This window comes from Trachurus japonicus, chromosome 10 (assembly GCF_045865225.1).
Source record: "Trachurus japonicus isolate A0001 chromosome 10, Traja_1.0".
Taxonomy (NCBI): Eukaryota; Metazoa; Chordata; class Actinopteri; order Carangiformes; family Carangidae; genus Trachurus; species Trachurus japonicus.
Genome location: NC_140916.1, coordinates 24,353,028 through 24,370,612, shown reverse-complemented (window position 1 = coordinate 24,370,612; position 17,585 = coordinate 24,353,028). Strand labels below are relative to the sequence as shown.

Sequence of the window (17,585 nt, the reverse complement as noted above, 5' to 3'; positions counted from 1 at the left end):
TCCCCTAGCAAGTGTTTTTCTTTTTTTTTTCTCCATACACCATAATGTGAGTAGCCTACCGAGTTAACAGCGGGTTTTTTTAATACAAATAAAATGATGATGTGTGTACAGTTGTACTTACAGTTATGGTGGTGATCTGACACAACTAAAACTACAACTCCAGTCCTGCTTTACGCAGTTTTGATGACGTGACAGGGGCATTTCCCGTAGTAACCTTTCCTGTCTGCCCGCTGGTGCGTTTGCGCCTCCTGCCTTGAGAGAGGTGAAGAAGAGTTTACTTTACGGAGTTCGAGGTTTGGTTTCGGTGTACGTCTGGAGTAAAGGGTTTCGCTGAGGCAGAAAGCCCCTTTTCACAGAGCCAAGATGCTGAACATGTGGAAGGTTAGGGAGTTGGTTGACAAAGCGTGAGTATCTCCCAACTGTATTTCGTTTCTTTCGTGTTATTTGTGCCCGTAGTTTACCTGTTTGAAGAGACACGTACCCAAAACTTTGACGTCACGTCACTCCAACAAGTTAGCTACCCGAGTGCTTACAGCGAGTTACTGAGCTCACTTTGATAAATACCACCTGTCTTTAAGTACGGGTGTCTGTTTTTGTCACGTTTCCTTTGCTTGGACATTCGTCTAGCGTAAAACGACGTGTACAATGTTTTAAGATCACTTGGCGCATTGTTTGTGCGTTTTCTCCGACAGGGCAAGCTAACTCACTTAGCTAACAAGCTAATTATCTAGCCCGTTGGCTAGGTAGCTTTAGCCGACCAGGCTAGCCTGCTAAGCTAGTTTGACAGCTTCTGGACCGAAAAATTAGGAGGGAGTGTTTAAACGGCAGTCCTTTATGGCCCAGCTGTCTGCTGCCTTCCACTGTCTGGAAATATCATTTACAGTGTAGAAATGTGTAACTCTGCGGCTCAACTATTCTGACACTTGTGGCTAAGTTTGACTCATCGTTACAGTAGCTGCACTGTAAGTTATGTCAGCTGTGTGAAACTTCTGCCTACACGGTTGTTTTACTGTTTGACGTCTTAACCGTCAAACTGTTGTGTTTGCCTTTCACACTGCCTGCTTTACTAGGCGGGGCTAATCCAACTACATAGGCTGAGACTTCAAAGGTCACTAATAAACAATAACAGTTACACAAGGACACAAGGCACTTTCTACATCGACATTTTTAACGGCTGCAGCAAAACAAACAAACAAAAAAACAGTCTACTTTTCATGTGTGATACTTGGCCAGCAGTCTTATCAGTTCTGTTGAGTCACTTAGCCTAATATCACTAAACATGTAAACATGTGTCAGTGAATTGTGCCCCTAACAACAACCAGGAAGTCATCAGAGGCTTATTAATTAGTGACCAGTGATCCTGTGGTGTTTTGCAATGCGCTGGCACAAGAACTCTGGAAGTTAAACTTCACTTGTCTGGAAATATTTACCTTTCCACAATGTTTTGAATACATGGTAATTGTCAGGAAATGTAAGAAAACCACTCAAAAACAAAAACAAATACCCACACATACACTGTCACCCCTTGGAACATGCGACCAGCATGATAAGTGTTTGTGGTATTTGATGGCATTGTCACTCCTTGTCTGCATGGGCAGTAATTTAGTATCTGACATGAGCTACCAGCCAGCAGTGAGCATGGGCAACACCTTGTTTATAGTGTTTCTTTTATTCTGCTTTGCACTCAGGTTTACTTTTAGCTGCTGACTAAACGTTAACACGTTGTCCTCCGCTGTAGACCTGTGGTCTGGTATTACACAATATTTCCTCTCCTCTTATGTTTAATGACTAATTTTGCACACACACTCACAATAGCCTGTTCTTAAGTCTATCCAAGAATACATTCTTGCTGAACACACTCGTCTCCCAGGAGTTTTACCTCCAGGGACATGAGAGACACAGAGAGGGGGACAGACCTAGAGTGAAAAAGGAAGGTGTGAGTTTCAAAGATTAAAGGGAAGGGAGTGTCAGTGTTCACTTTCCTCCCCATGTCTTTGACTTTGTGTGCGACAAAAGAGCTTCTATTTTTAGATATTCTCAAGTGGTCACTTTTTTTGTACAAACACAAATTAAAGTAATTTCCACAAAATGACACCAGTTTGCATAGCACATAATATAATACAATATGCAATACAGACCATAATATGGTATGTATTACAACACTTCCTGTTGTATGATTGATTGCTGATGTAGGACATGCAAGCAAATGTTTTATCATTACAGTGCTTGCAATGAGTGAAAGCAACATATACTGTATGAAGGATTAGACACAATCAGGTTCATGTGCTGAACTGCAAGGGAAACGTTTTGACAGACTGTTGAAGTACTGTATCTAACAGAAATCTGAGAGTCACTGTGAGAGAGTATCACAGCTTCCGTTTTATCTAGCTGATAACTGAGACAGGAGCCACCACTGTGGAGCGTTGAGATGTTGCATCACTACATCATATCCTCTGTGTTTGACTGTCATTCATGCAAACATCGTGCAGTGTCCCTAACATTGCCAGAGGATGTTTGCAGCTAGCCACACAGCACACAAAGTGATCAGACTCTCCAAAACTAAATCAAAATAGAAACTTCTTTCAAACGAAAATGTTACTTTTATACCAGTTAAATCTTAAATCTTATCCATGACTGAACCAAATATCATATAAACCACAGAGAGGATGTACCTCTGTTAACCCCACCATCAAGTCAATGTTGTTCTTCCAGGGCCTCTGCATTTTATTGCTGATGTGGCAGGGGGATGAGGAGCTGCAGGTTTCACATATTTTGCCTTGCATGTTTCAGTAAAGCTTTGACAGGACTTTCTTAACATGCCACAGGAAAATAGCAAGTTGCATTGCTTATTGGGCAGTGCATTGAGGATACACTTGTGATAGCCATTGTAGGAATTGGCTACAGCCAGTTTATCCATTCATTGCCAAATATTGAAAATTGAAGAAATTCAGGATATCCTCTACAGTCCTTGCTAAGAATATTCTCTGCATGAAAAAAATAATTCCTATTCTTCTTAACACCTTTATTTACATCTCATGGTGCAGACTGGATATGAATGAGGTGAGATTTCTGTTTTGCAGCAAGTGCAGTTTGTGACAGCATGTGTGAGGACATACTATATACCTTCTTACAGAAACTGCCACAACTTGGTTATCTAAAGATAAAAGTTGGTTTGCTGCTGTTTGTTGTTTAACCATCGTGACTGAATATTCACAGGCTGCTAAACAACCCTTGTTGAGTACATCGGTTTGAGCCGGTTCCTTTTTTCTTTAGTAGCTTGCCTCTCAGCATGTCAACAGGCATGCGCTCGCCTGCAGCAAGCACACCCCTGTTTCACTGAGCCATTTTATGCCTCATTTATGTGTTTATATTGGACACAGATTTGCATTGGATTGTTTAGTCCCTTGTTTTTGGTTTTCACAAGTGTTTGGATTCAGAGCACACAGAAACACTCCCTGTTGTCCTTTTTAGCCTAAACGGACAAGTGAATGGGTGTGGCTGTAATGAGAGAACCTTTTATCTATTATCGTCCATATTGTTGGTCTCAGTGGAGCAAGGCCAGATATTTTGAACTGAAATGGCAGATGCCATGTAGCATACCTCACATAGACATGGTTTTAAAGTTATGTTTGTTTGTTTGTTTTTATTCTACTTTATAGGACCAACGTGGTGATGAACTACTCAGAGGTGGAGTCTAAAGTCAGAGAGGCCACCAATGACGACCCCTGGGGACCATCGGGTCAGCTCATGAATGAAATCTCAAGGTAAGGACAACACGTCCTGCAGAAAAGTAGCAAGGTTAAATAAAATAAAACTGCTGTAAAGTTATCTTTGTCCTTTTCCATAAATGATTTTTGGAGTTGATGAAATTCACCTTCTTTCAAGTATAGAAACTTATTTTAAATTTTGGTTCTTTCTTGGGCCTTTCCCAAAAAAGTCCCTGTTTCCATGGTAGTAATTTTCTCCTAGCCAGAAACAACTGTATTACATTTGGCAGTACTGAAGTCCACAGTCCACACAGCTGTGACAACATTCACTCAACAGGCTGAAAGCACTGGTTTGTGTATTTGTATTAAGACAGACATGAGAATTTTAAATAGTTCTGTTGTTGACTTTTTATCTAGTGATTATATAACCAACTAGAGGCAGAGAAATTGGTCTTGGTAATAGTTTCATTGTGGTTATATGCTAAAAAGTAAGCAAACCAAATCATGTGAAGATCATTGCTACTCTGAAAATTGTCCTGGCCTTCAGGCATTTTTTTTTTCAGTTTTTCTTTGTTGCCCATCTCTTTTCCCACATTAATTCAGACATTACACTTGCACAGCAGTAAATTACAAAGATAAAGACGATGACACAAACCTCCTCCAAAATTACAGTGTTGCTATCTCGTTGCATATGAAGTGACACACAAAAGGATATCACTTGGCATATTCCTCGCACTTTTTGTGTTGAAGTGGATTCAGAGACACAGTTTGTATCTGAAATACTTCCTTAGTTTAGTTCACAGGTTCAGGGAGGTATTTGTCAAAGGCTGTAAAAGGTCTAACTAATTATCTGATTAATTGCCTTCCTCGTTCTCTTTCTTGTATTATCAGATCAACCATGATGTATGAGCAGTTTCCAGAGGTGATGAACATGCTGTGGGCCCGCATGTTGAGAGACAACAAGAGGAACTGGAGGAGAGTTTACAAAGTCAGTCACTCTTCTATACTTATCATCCCATAAACACATGCCCAATTATGACATGCACTGTATAAGCCCTAAATCCAGTTTTAATCATGCTTAAATTTGGGACCAAACAAAGCTATTCCAAGGTGGATTTGGTTTAAACCAGATTATATTTATATATTTCAAATGAGTTATACAACCTATTAACTCATATTTAAAATATATTCAGAATTTTCTCCTAGTTACTTATTGGCAGGTACTGTATCAAGCATCAACAACAAACTAAGAAAACATGGTGCAGAGAGGTGTTAACATTTAAATCTGTCTTTTTGGTGATTTAGAAAACAAAGAGTTGACCTTGAATAGAAAGAGTTACGATGCCTCACAACATTTAACAGGTTCTGAATGTAGGACACACAATTCTTGATGAAATCATTCCCGAAAGCCCATGGCTAGATATATCACAGCTTGAAGGTTGGATTGAGTCCAAGGAGATGTACGTTTGCTACAACTTATGTTGTTCGTTTTTCTTTTTAGTCTCTACTCCTGCTGTCCCATCTAATCAGGAATGGTTCTGAGAGAGTTGTAACCAGTGCCAGAGAACACCTGTATGACCTGAGATCATTAGAAAGCTACCACTTTGTAGGTAAGGTATTGTTCTTGTCTTTTCCCTCTGTGTCTTTTTTCTCCTTTCTACCACCTCCGTCTTCATATATTGATGGTGTGGTACATTCACAAACTAGTCAAATCAGACACTTATGATCCATCACTGTTATTGTTTTGTTTTTTTCCAAATCGATTACGTGAGGTTTTCTACACTTCAGCATTGCAGAAGGTTAATAACAATAGCTTCAGTGTGGACTGTAATGAATGGACGAAGGCCTTAAGCCCTACTTATTCCACAAACCCTTAAACCACACACACATGCATACACACTGCCTTAAAGCTGCTTTCACTCTTCCCAACCATGAGTGTAGAGAAGTTTGCCGTTTACAAGGAAGAATAGTCAGCTTTCCTTGTAAAAAGAAATGTATCGTCTTTGTGTCATTTTATTACATCAAGTAAATTATTGATTATAATTTAATTATGAGTGTCTGTGTCTCCATGTCTGTCTCTAGATGAGAATGGGAAGGACCAGGGTGTGAATGTGCGTCACAAGGTGAAGGAGATGGTGGAGTTTATCCAGGACGATGACAGGCTTAGGGAGGAGCGGAAAAAGGCAAAGAAGCTTAAAAACAATTACACCGGGTTGTCCTCTGACAGTTCGGGATTCCGAAATCACTGTAAGTCCTCATTTGCATAAGTAATATAAAATAGACTGATCTGAAATCTTTGAGTTTTACTGAAATTCCTGTCCTCTTTATCTAACTCCTATCTGTGCTTTATCTTTTATCCCATCATTTCAACCCTTTTTTTTCCAGCCGGGGACAGGTATGACAGAGACAGCCGGGGAAAGTGGGACGATGACTGGGAAAAAAATAAAGGACAGTTCCCCTTCAGCGAGACGTTGGGAGAAATCAGCAACAAAATCGGCAGTACCATTGATGATACTATCAGCAAATTCAGGAAGAAGGAGAGAGACGACTCACCAGACCGATTTAGGCAGGAGACAGATGACTCTGCATAATATTATTATAAATATGTTTAATTTAAAGGCATTAACCATCATTCAGAAATAAACAATAGATTGCCTCCACCAAGAGGAATTGCCAGAACAGAAAACATAAAATTGCACTAGGGTGTACGCAGTGGATAACAATAAGGCTTCATCCTGAACAAAATTTGAATAATGATGTTGTTCCTTGATAGATAAGCCTGTCCTGCTATTTTCTCTACAGTGACAACGAGGAGGACCGGGGCCGTTCATCTCATAACGGCCGGTCTGGAGAAGAATTTAGAGATGAAGAGGAGACTGTTACGACCAAGAGTGTACAAATAGTTCAAGCAACCGAGACGACAGCAACACGTAAGAAGGGAGGGGTCCCGTCCAAGAAAGTAGACCTGGGGGCTGCAGCCAACTACACAGGAGACGGGAGTCCAAACACCAGCACCAACCAGGTAGCTAGAGCAAAGATAATGTCTATCGAATGTAGTTGTGTCTGCAGTGGGCCCTGATCTTTTTGTAAATGTCCTGTGTTGCAGCCCCAGCCCGCAGCAGCTGCTCCTCAGCCCTCCAGTACTGGCCTTGCTGATCTAATAATGGTCGACCCAACACCGAGCCAGCCTGCTGCCTCAGGTATACTTTCATTGAAGACCTTGATGCTTTGTGAAATACACTTATTTGTCATGTAACAGAAGCAAGCTAAGAAGACAGATATCAGTTGTATTTCTGTGGCTTCAGCAAAAAAAAGTGTTCAGCATAGTTCAGGGAAATGTCTAGTCTCCACCCAAAAGGAAAAATATGCCCTCTAATATGTTTTGTTGACATGCTGTAGTTTCTTTGCAAACAAGCTGCACACCAGTAAATCCAAGAAACTTCACAGTGAAAACAGACCAAGACTTTGTTTGCAGTGACAGTGGCCAGCTGCTGGTGCTAGCTTCAGATTTTGGGGACAACAGGGGGAGGGAGTTGATGTATAGGAACTAAGTGCACCAGATGTTTTTGGAGCAGTCCCTGGTGAATGGAGTGGGTGGAAGCGCTGAACAGATGTTTGGTCTCCTCCACCTATCTACTGCCGTGGCCCCTCCCCTCCCTCCTCCACCTTTGACGCTGAAGGAATGCTAACGATGGTGGAATGACACCTGGAGCTCTGTTGTGTAAAATTGACGTGTTTATGTCTGTTTCTCAACATAGGCCTGATTGGTGGATTTGCTGACTTCTCTTCGCCTGCTGCCTCAGTCGGCCTCTCCTCAGGATCTGGTTGGTCTTTTTTTTTCCTTTCTTTTTTTTTTTAAAGAGCGTGCATGTGTGTGCTGTGCTGTTGCAGCCATACTGCTAGAATATTCACAGGGATGCTGGGAGGGAGCTCTGGCCATATGGAGCCTGCTACCTGCTCTGCATAACAAGAACAGACACACATCAACTCCTGTTATGGATGACAAGGAGACAGGGACAGAGGAAGAAGTTGGTGGGGGCAGAGGAAGCTGAGAGAGACTGAGAGAGGGGGAGAGACAACAAGCAGGGCCAGTTCAATGAAAATTTAAAATGTGGCACCAGTGGTCAGAGAGAATGCCCTGAATACAGCAAAACTGGCCTCACTGAAGACTCTGGTCTTTATTCTTAATTGCTGTGACAGGTTCAATTGTGCTTGGCAGACTTTTATTTGCTGACTCTTGCAACTGTTTACAAAGCTCATAATACAAACTTAACTGTCTGGATGGTAAACCTAAACATTTATTTTTTTCCCCTAGGAGCACCAGCCTCAAACAGTAATGGAGACTTCGGAGAGTGGAATGCCTTTCCTGGAGGTCAGATGCCAGCAACTGCCCAGACCAGCGACACCAGTAGTAATGACCTTTTTGGACCCGCTGCTGCTACCTCTGCCCCAGCACCTGCCCCACTCTCAGCTCCAGGCTCTGCCCCTGCTTCAGCAGACCTGTTCGACTTGATGGGTCCAACTCAGTCCCTCACCTCCTCCCAGAGTCTCAACTTTAGCATGAGCAGCACACAGACCATGAGCAGCACAGTCCTGCCCCAGTCTAGGTCACAGGTATGCATGATTGCACTAATACACACACGCATCCTTTTTAAATAATTAATCGATATACATTTCATTACAAGACACATGAAGGAAGCAGAAATGATCCAGATGGAAGCAGAATATCTGCAAGACATTACGACACACCTGGTGATTTTATGTTGAGTTGAGAATGAGCTAGACGGATACATTTTGAGGGTTAACAATTTTATATTTATAATATTAAAATTATATACATTTTTGCTGTGTTTGCACGCGCACACACACACGCGCACACACACACACACACACACAGTATAAATATATTGTCTCACTCAGCTGTGGCCACAACACTGGAGTCATTGTGAGTGTGAGGAATAGCACTTATTATAAAGCCACTGTCTTTGTTCTAAATGGATTTAATTGATGTTCCCAACCAGGGCAATGCTGACACAAAGACAATGTCACCAACTATGGGAGAATTGATTAGTGATGTATTCGTTAAAAACATGATGGTTAGAGCCTTTACATACATAAATACTGCACTGTATTGTATCTAGTATAGAATAAAACTAGATATGGAAAGATATGGATTCTATTGCCTTCACTTTGGTTCAAGCTGTTTATAGCGCTATAGTCAAAAGACTGGAACAAAATCATTCCTATACAAATGCTGTTTGAATAATTCACTTATAAGTATCAGTCCACAAGTGTTTATTTTGTATCTTTTCATAGATGACAATATTACAATTTTTTTTTAAACTTGTCTACTGCTTCAGTGTATAACAACTGGTAACAACGATCTCCCTGCTCTCCAGACACTCAAAACATTCATTGTGTGTGTTTGCTTGCTGTGTGCATTCACACATGTCATATCTTCACCACTATGGCTCACTGAGTTATTTTGCCCTCCTGTTCCTACTGTGCTCATATTTTGGGACTCTTACAGTGTGTAATTAGTGTCCCTGCTCTCTCACAGCAGCAGGTGTGTTACGTGAGTGGAGTGTAAGGCTTTCACCCTGACCATTTACACTTTGTCACGGAGGAGGAAGGAGCCACAGTGCAGTTTATATCATATCATTATATCAGTAAATGGCAAATGTAATGTAATAAATATACAAATGCCAATTAGATGGTATTTGACAGTTCCCACTATGTTTTTGATGTCATCTAAAAGAAGCACAGTTTGACACTCAACCATTGAAATTTGTACGTTTTCATCAAACATGAGTTTATTCATTTCCCATTGGACATGCAATACCCACAGCTATTAGTAATATTCTGGCATGTAAAGGCAAACTTCCCATTTGATGCTTACGCATGAAGTGGCAACAAGATAAATGTCAGACAGACGTGATTAATCATATAACTAACCTGTCAGTACAGGACCTCAGCATGCGTGTGATAGAGACATAGCTTGTGTGATTGAAAGATGGAGGACAACCATGATAGTAGAGGTTTAACATGCAGCCTCACCAGATGCTCATCTCCCCCAGAGACCGCCCACTAACCACCCACTCCTCCTGTTACTGACACACAGAATGAGAAGAATCAGGTTTGAGTTTCAGAAACATTAAAACCCCAACAAAAGCCTGCATATGTCGATGTTATTTCCACGTTAAAGGGTTGTTGACCTACTTAAAAAGCTCATTCTCTTTGTCACTGAGAAGACACACCATTCCCTCTTACTCTTCGTTACTTTGTGGTGTGTTTTAATGAGTTCAGAAAGAGACAGTAGCAGACAGTATCAGGGTTAAGTGGGTCAGGCTTTAGGTTGAAGGCCATAAAACGATGACAGAAATTGTATCTAATCATGTGTTTCAATGTTGGAGGTTTTGTGCATCTTACCACTGTATATGTCAGTGCTTTAAGCCTGGATTAGTTGTCTGCCCATCACTGTATTTGAGCTTGTGTGAATCTTTGTGTTTACCAGCCCCTCCAGAACATGGGCGGTCCGCTACAAATGCAGTCTGTGCAGCCGCTCCAGCCCCTCCAGCCGCTCCAGCCAGCACAGGGAGTGGCCTCTCAAGGTGCCGGAGCCAAAGCGTCCCTCCCATCCACCTGGTCAGACCATTCTGTCAACATCAGCCTGGACTTCCTGGGCCCAGGCATGCAGCCCCCCAAAGCTAGCCAGCCCAGTCTCAACACCCTCCAACAAGGTGACAGAAATGGCTCGTAGTGACACCGTAACTAACCACACTGTGTCCTCTTTGTCAGTGTTAACTCACTGAGTTTGTTCTGTCGTTTCCAGGTAACCCGGGCAACATCCTCTCCCAAGGAGTTTCCACCATGAGCCTTGGGCCTACAGCAGCCAGACAGCCCATAAGTCCTATAATGCATCCTGGTGCTGGCATGGGCATGGGGATGGGCATGGGCATGGCCCCCAACCAGGGCATGATGGGGATGGGCATGAACATGGGGATGCCACAGGCAGGTATGGCCATGGGGATGCCTGGTGCTATGGGGATGGGGATGAACGCTGCAATGGTCCAACAGCCCAAACACGATGCCTTTGCTGACTTCGGCAACTTTGGAAAGTGACGGACTTGGAGGTCAAAGATAATCAGGAGGAGTGGTGTCAGTCTCTCTCTCTCCGTCCATTGGTGAAGGATTGTTATGAGCTGCAAACAAAGAGTACTTGAATAATGTCAATTATCATAATACCAACACCCTGCAATCTCCTTACTTTTGAAAGTAATACCATGTAGTGATACAGATCCGTGTGTATGTGCGTGTTTGTGTGCTTGTTTGTGTGCATGTGTGTGCGTGTTTGAACCAATGATCTGCCTGGTCTGGGCTGGTGGTCAGACATATACACTGATGGTGTGCCTTGTTGGTTGGCTGAGTGGTCGAGGAGTGGGCAGAGGAAGTGTGTGCCACCGTGAGAATGTCAGGGGGATTTGCTTTATAACCTCAATCAAGTGAAATCACCAGAATAGCAAAAACATATATCAGTAGCTGCATATTTTTTCAAGATGCATTCTCAGTAACTTTACTGAATGATGAGTTTGGATAACATGATCAGCCATTTTAACTTTCTAATGTACATTTAAGAATGTCAAGTTACCTCTTTTTTGTCCTTGCTCTTCCTTTGACCTGTAAATAGAAATCTGGAGCCCTTGCAAATAAGTTATGAAGTTCCTATAGAAGAGGCAGTGACAATGTGAGTAGCGGTATCACACAGACCAAATCTGATATGAATTAAGACCTATTACAAAGCACATTGACACCTTCTCTTTGTATATAAGTGTGCACACACTCCAGATGTGGCCTTTCAGCGCTACAATTTAGGGAATGAATGAGTGTTTGGAGTGGAAGCTATTGATCAATTTATGGAGTCTCTCCTTCAACAGACCATCATTTGTGGCCTTCCTTATAGGTATATATATCTATAGATTTTACTTATGACAAATATTATAATCAGTTTGCATCCAAATAAGATAATCAGTGGGTAGAAAGAGCCTCGTACAGGGGTTGTGGGGTGTTTATTACAGCACAGTGCCTGAAAGACCGTTGCCTTTTCTCTTTAGTTGACCTCTTTGTGAAGGAGACAATGTGACTGTACAGTGTTGAGGACAGCTACCAGAACGCAGCTTCTGTACTGTGTACAAACAGTGTTTGTACTTGCACCTCAAGCCAAGTGTACTGTCTTTACAGATACCAGATATCAGATGTAAATTGTGTAATCATTTCACCCACTCTGTTTTCTTTGTCCCATGCACATTTTTGTTTCCTCTTTGTTCAGACCAGGGATAGCTTCAGTCATCAGAAAACGCCAAGATGAAAATACTAAAGTTACTGTAGCACCTCCAGTGTTGATGCAGACTGTAGAGTACACCTACCTGTTGTCTCTTAAAGTTTTCAACAGTGCATCTTGGTAAATGCTGCCTTCTCATCTTTATTATTGTTAGACATAAAAAACAGCAATGTTGAAAACATTGTTGCAGCCATAACGGTCATTACGTCCAAGTGTGCATGCATTGTGACCCATCAGGTACAGAGAGTGAGGTGCAGTTTGTTCATAGACGGTATGTCACAGTGGTCGGATGAAGACATGTTTTGGGGTAACAGCTAGCTTGTACAGCAGCTGAGCGATCTGCCTGTAACACGTACAAAACATTGCTCCTCATTGGTTCAAGTGCCTGCTGATGGTTGCCTCCTGACCCTTCTAATGAGTGATTGATAAGTAAATCTTGGCTGCCTGACATATTTGGTCTGTCAACGACGAGATGAATAATTCACTGTCCAGAGGAGAAGGCAGCGGATTCTGTAGCCCCATGAGGTTTAAAGTTGTGCTTTCCAGCTCTCCCAAGGGCTCAAGAGGCTGAGCACACTAACACACAGTAGCCTTGCATTGGAGTCTGACGCATTAAAATGACCAAAATCTGTTTGCTGTTTTTCTAAAAATATCTCAGTAGATTGTTTTATGCGTTTTGTTTTTTACTTCAAATCATGTTTGATCTTCTCTAAAATGGGATTGTTACTGAAACACTAGTATATGCAAATGTAAAGAAAATGGAAATCCTTTGAGAGAAATTAAATTTTGCATTATTCCCATTTTTGATTTGATTTACACATCAAGATTCTTTATCTACAACATTAAACAGTTGATTGAAATCTGTTAATGGTGTGTGTTATTTGGTGTGCTGTGTCATTAGCCTCGTTCAAAAGAGCTTCAAGCAGCAAAAGTGAAGCCACTGTGCTCGACTTTGAAATTACATTTAGTTGATGCGGGGGTTTTTAACCTCATTGTTTGAGCTAATAAAGACCTATAATAAATATGCATTCACAGATTATAATAAAAAAGACTCAAAGAACCACTGCAGGGAACGTGAACTCTTATGAATGAATGCTGAGATTTCTACTGTCACTTGTATCATGGTGCAGGTGGCACAGCTGGAAACTAGATCAAAGTGAGACATTACAGACAGATTACAGAGGACAAGTGAAAACAAGTGAACAGAAGTAGCACTACTAGAATAAGGTCAGATAGCGAAGTCTAATTGTAGCTCGTCTCGTTACCACCAATGCTCTGCCCTTCTCATATTGTCTCAAGGTTTGTTAGAACACTCGTGTGACAAACAAGACTAAAACACGGCTTGCATTAAACAATTGACCCCATTTTCACTCTCTGGAGACAACTGGTAAATGGGCTATACTAATAATATTCTGATACATTATATGAAAGTAACAGTATATAGACGAACAACAGTTCTGCTACTGATATAATTTGTCCTATTTATGGCATAACATATATTAAAAGAGGGTCAATTAAACTCTGAAGTCAAATGAAGAAAAACTAAAATAAGAAGGTATAACTCAAAGTCTTGATGCAGGGCCAGGAACATTATTTTAACATGCAATCATTCTGTGCCACTCATCATCCAAAAGTAACCCCTGCCATTTAAAAAGAGAAGGAAAAAAACAGCAACATCTTTACAATTTCCACGAGATGCAGTAAATTGTGCTTTTATGGGTAATGTGCCCATTAAAGAGTAAAAGCAATCTGAGACGTCAAGACAAATGACAGCTTTTGAGTGCCATCTGCAATCTCTAGCTTCACAAACTCAATTATTCATAATGCATTTATGAAGTCCGCTGAGACTGCGCTGTCATTCCTGTTCAAACTAACGGGAAAAGCAACATAAAGGGACAAGCTCCCCGAGACAATGGCCTTGAAGATGGTACTAATGTGTTTATGCTGCCACCTGCTGGGTAATAAGCAGAACACAGACAACAGTTATTAATACTGTGGCAGAGAGGAGTGTCAAAATAAATTTTCTTTAGTGGCCGACAGACACAAAAAAACAAGACAAGAAATGACTATAATTAGAACTGAGAAGCTTTTATTTCTCAAAGTCAAGATGATATCTCTGGTGGGCAGAGAAAAACCTCCATATCAATATGATATAACAGTAATCTTTGTTTGATTCTTCAGAATCTAATTAAAACATAGAGATTTCTGTGGCGTGTCATCATATCATTATAGATATTCAGCATAATATGAAATTTCAAATGTAAATGTATCTGTGGCTCTGGTTTGTTGAAAGCACAGTGTTTTGTCCAGGTAAGTATCAAACAGAAGACAGACATCACAGTGGCTGTGGGTTGACCAGCACAACGTTCTCACCCCGGATGAAAAGCTGGTTGATGTGGCGTGTGTGGACTCTGCCGTACGGCTGGGACTGCTTCTTCTGATGGCCCTCTGAGCCCGCGGCCTTAACTGAGGCTTTGGGTTTATCCTGTGTGGTTTTAACAGGCTCTGTCCGTCTCTCCTCTCTGCTGCCGGTGGGCTGAGAAGACTGGCTTGTCTGAGCAGAGCTGGGGTTTACAGGCTGACGCTTGCTGGCTTGTTCCTGAGCCTCGTGCTTCTTTGCTGGCTCATCACCTCCTGAGCTCTCCTGGAGCTTCAGCTTCTCAAAGAGCTGCAGAAAGATTTCAGTCACATTTACATTAGTGGATAAAACTATATTGATGAAATCCAGTCCTGTTTTGATACCAATTATCTTTTGCATTTTTTCAGCCATACTGAATCAACGTATTTACATTCTGTAATTAACTCTCTATATGGTAGTTATAATTGCTGAGGTGCAGTCTGCCGCTGCTGTGCTGGAATCGAGAATTAGCTACCGACGCCTGAGGGATTCATGGGAAGTGATGCATGTATGTCATACAGCGTTACTGTTTCCTTTTATCTCACTGATGAGATATGCAAAACCAAACGGTTCCAACTGCTCCTGGTTCACATTTAAAGTGTTCACTGGCAAAACAAAGAACAGCTTTTATTGATAAGAACAGGAAAAACAGTATCACCAAAACAGTGACCATGACTTTTCAGCACAGAGACGCCGACAAAACATAACATGGCCCCTTTCTACATAACCATGTTTTAAATACTAATGGAGGAATGGAACAAAAAGGAGCAACCACATATGAAAAGTTGCCACTGACAGGTTCAATCACACAAGAGGGAAACTGAAGAATTATAGATTTAAACATCATTCAGTAGAAAACATATTCATGTTGAAGTCCAGAGTGAAAACTCACACATACCCGCGTGACGGTGAGAGCTTTCTCGTGGTAGAATGCCTCTCCAAGCAGCGGCTCTCTGTATGTCTCATCAACGTCTACCATCGCCTGACAGAGAGAAGTAAAAAGAAATGGTGAAAGGCCAGTATAAATGAGTCACATCCATGCCCGTAGCAGCTGTCAGGTCAAAAGACAAGAGAGAACATGAAGGTGGGAAACACTCACCATGTTCCAATACTTGTCAAAGGCCACGACGAAGCCAGAGCAAACCCCTCTCAGTCCTTTGAAGGTCCTGATGTGAACTTTGACCCTTATCCTCTCCTCAACGCATCGGTACAGCTCACCCAAAGGACTACCTTTACACACTGAAGACAATTTACCGGTAAGATTAATAAATGATAGAAGGAAGTCAACTGTAACACAAAAATTAGATTATGGGTTGGTTAAAGTCCCAGTTGATGAAGAATTAATTTTATCATTGGACGGAACATTATGGATGCAGATGTTTTCATACAGGGTGTGAGAAAAGAGAAGAGAAAGAGAAAAGGCAACGGTCTTTCAGGCACTGTGCTGTAATAAACACCCCACAACCCCTGTACGAGGCTCTTTCTTTCAACATAATGGGTTGATGAGTATGAAAATGATGTCAATCATTCACTGTGACCTTAGCAGTCACCAGATGTCAACCCAGTGGTACACAAACAACAAACTCTGGGATAACATGTTGGAGAGTAACATCTAGGCTACTGTTGGTCGAGACACATCTTGAAAACAACCAAATGAAGAAATTATTTTTTAAAGAATTATTAAGCTATGTTTTTGCTTTGTGTAAAGCTCACTGTACATATCCACTGCTCTACATACATAATTTTAATGTATTGTTATACTTTTATATTTAAATGTGTGTCTCATTAAAAATACAACATTCCAGTCTCTATATATAATGTAAATCATGTAGCTATATAGCAGCGTTGACAAATAAAGTTGACTTTGACTTGACTCTGTAGGTGGTCTGGCCACATAACTATAGGGCACTTTGTTATGTTTTTTTTATGTTCATTTTAGCCTATTTATTTCATATTGATAATATAAAGGGGTTTTCTGTGCAGTTTATCGCAGGCTCAAAATGTTACCAAAGAAATACAAGATTTCCTGCCCACTTGGTAACACTTGAACACAACCGAGCTGCACCATATGAATCAGTGGTGTAGTGGAGGTGGGTAACTACTGAACCTACAGGGCATCCTGGTCAGGACATTTTTCCGGGGCTTGTCCCTCCTCCTGCCCCGCGGTGTGCCGCTGCTGCTGCCCTCCCCGGGCTCGGACTCGGGCAGCGGGTTGTGGATCATGAGCTTCTTCAGCCTCTCGATCCGCTCCGGGTCCGCCACGCCCTTCATCGCCTTGAGCCGCTTCTTCTCCACGTTCTCCGGCTTGGCCCTGCCGCGGCCGCCCCGCAGGAAGCTCTCGTACTCCGCCACATTGTTGAAAGACTTGATGTTGGGGAAAGGGAGCGACACCGTGGGGGAGTAGAGGGCTACGAGCGGGTCAAACCTCTCGGAGCACACGTCTGTTTTCCCTGCGTCACCGTCTCCATCTTGGCCGTCCGGCCCCGACTCGTGGTCCGGTACCGGTGCTGAGCTTGAGCCGGCTGCTGCTGCTGCTGCTGCTACAGCCGCTACAGCCGCCGCTGTCTCTTCACTGTCTGCTTTTGCACTTTTTCTTTCCCTCTCCTCCATGTTTGAAACAACCGCAGACCTGCACACGGTGACGCAAAGAACCCTGGGAAATTAATTGTCGACGTTGTGTGTTTGAGGTATCACTCTGCACCTGTTTCGGGAGACGCAAAACTTCGCGTACCCGAGCCAATCAGTCAAAATGATGCATTTAAGTACAAAACAATGATATATTTTTGTGTTTGCGTAACAGCAGTTCTCCTCAAAAATTAGACCGGACTGGAAACTCCCCTAGGAAGGACATTAACCTGCAACCACAGTGCAATCACTTCCTCATACACGATCTTTGGTTGTACTTCCCCCCTGTTACCACAAGATGGCGCTGGAATACTTATAATGGTCGATCTCCTGCACAAAAACCTGCACGTTTTAACTGATTATCCCAAGCAGCGAAAAAGAAAAGAATAATATGCGACACTGAACGTGTTTATTTAATCGCTGGCATACAAATGAGGGCAATGATGACCCGTTTGTTATAAGTTAAATGTCAATTATAAATTTCGGGTTAGTGCCCCGGAACTTTTGTTCGCTGTGT

The 17,585-nt window shown here is 42.0% G+C and overlaps 2 protein-coding genes across 3 annotated transcripts; one reads left to right on the top strand and one right to left on the bottom strand.

Moving 5' to 3' along the window:
- Window positions 1-243: 243 nt before the first annotated feature.
- Window positions 244-12,913, top strand: clint1a (clathrin interactor 1a). Of its 2 annotated transcripts, none has more exons than XM_085788311.1 (12): window positions 244-404; window positions 3,660-3,764; window positions 4,599-4,695; window positions 5,209-5,317; window positions 5,790-5,954; window positions 6,093-6,273; window positions 6,510-6,729; window positions 6,814-6,907; window positions 7,466-7,531; window positions 8,026-8,321; window positions 10,222-10,447; window positions 10,540-12,913. In XM_085788311.1, the coding sequence occupies exons 1-12, from the start codon at window positions 364-366 to the stop codon at window positions 10,827-10,829; spliced, it is 1,890 nt and encodes a 629-aa protein (XP_085644437.1). In that variant the 5' UTR covers window positions 244-363; the 3' UTR covers window positions 10,830-12,913. The 2 variants fall into 2 exon arrangements, with proteins under 2 accessions (XP_085644437.1, XP_085644436.1); XM_085788310.1 differs by having other exon boundaries at window positions 8,023-8,321.
- Window positions 12,914-14,117: 1,204 nt separating this feature from the next.
- On the bottom strand, window positions 14,118-17,097 carry lsm11 (LSM11, U7 small nuclear RNA associated). The gene is made up of 4 exons (XM_085788312.1): window positions 16,555-17,097; window positions 15,543-15,682; window positions 15,342-15,425; window positions 14,118-14,713 (listed from the first exon to the last, which is right to left on the bottom strand). The coding sequence occupies exons 1-4, from the start codon at window positions 17,051-17,053 to the stop codon at window positions 14,381-14,383; spliced, it is 1,056 nt and encodes a 351-aa protein (XP_085644438.1). The 5' UTR covers window positions 17,054-17,097; the 3' UTR covers window positions 14,118-14,380.
- Between the last annotated feature and the right edge of the window lie 488 nt (window positions 17,098-17,585).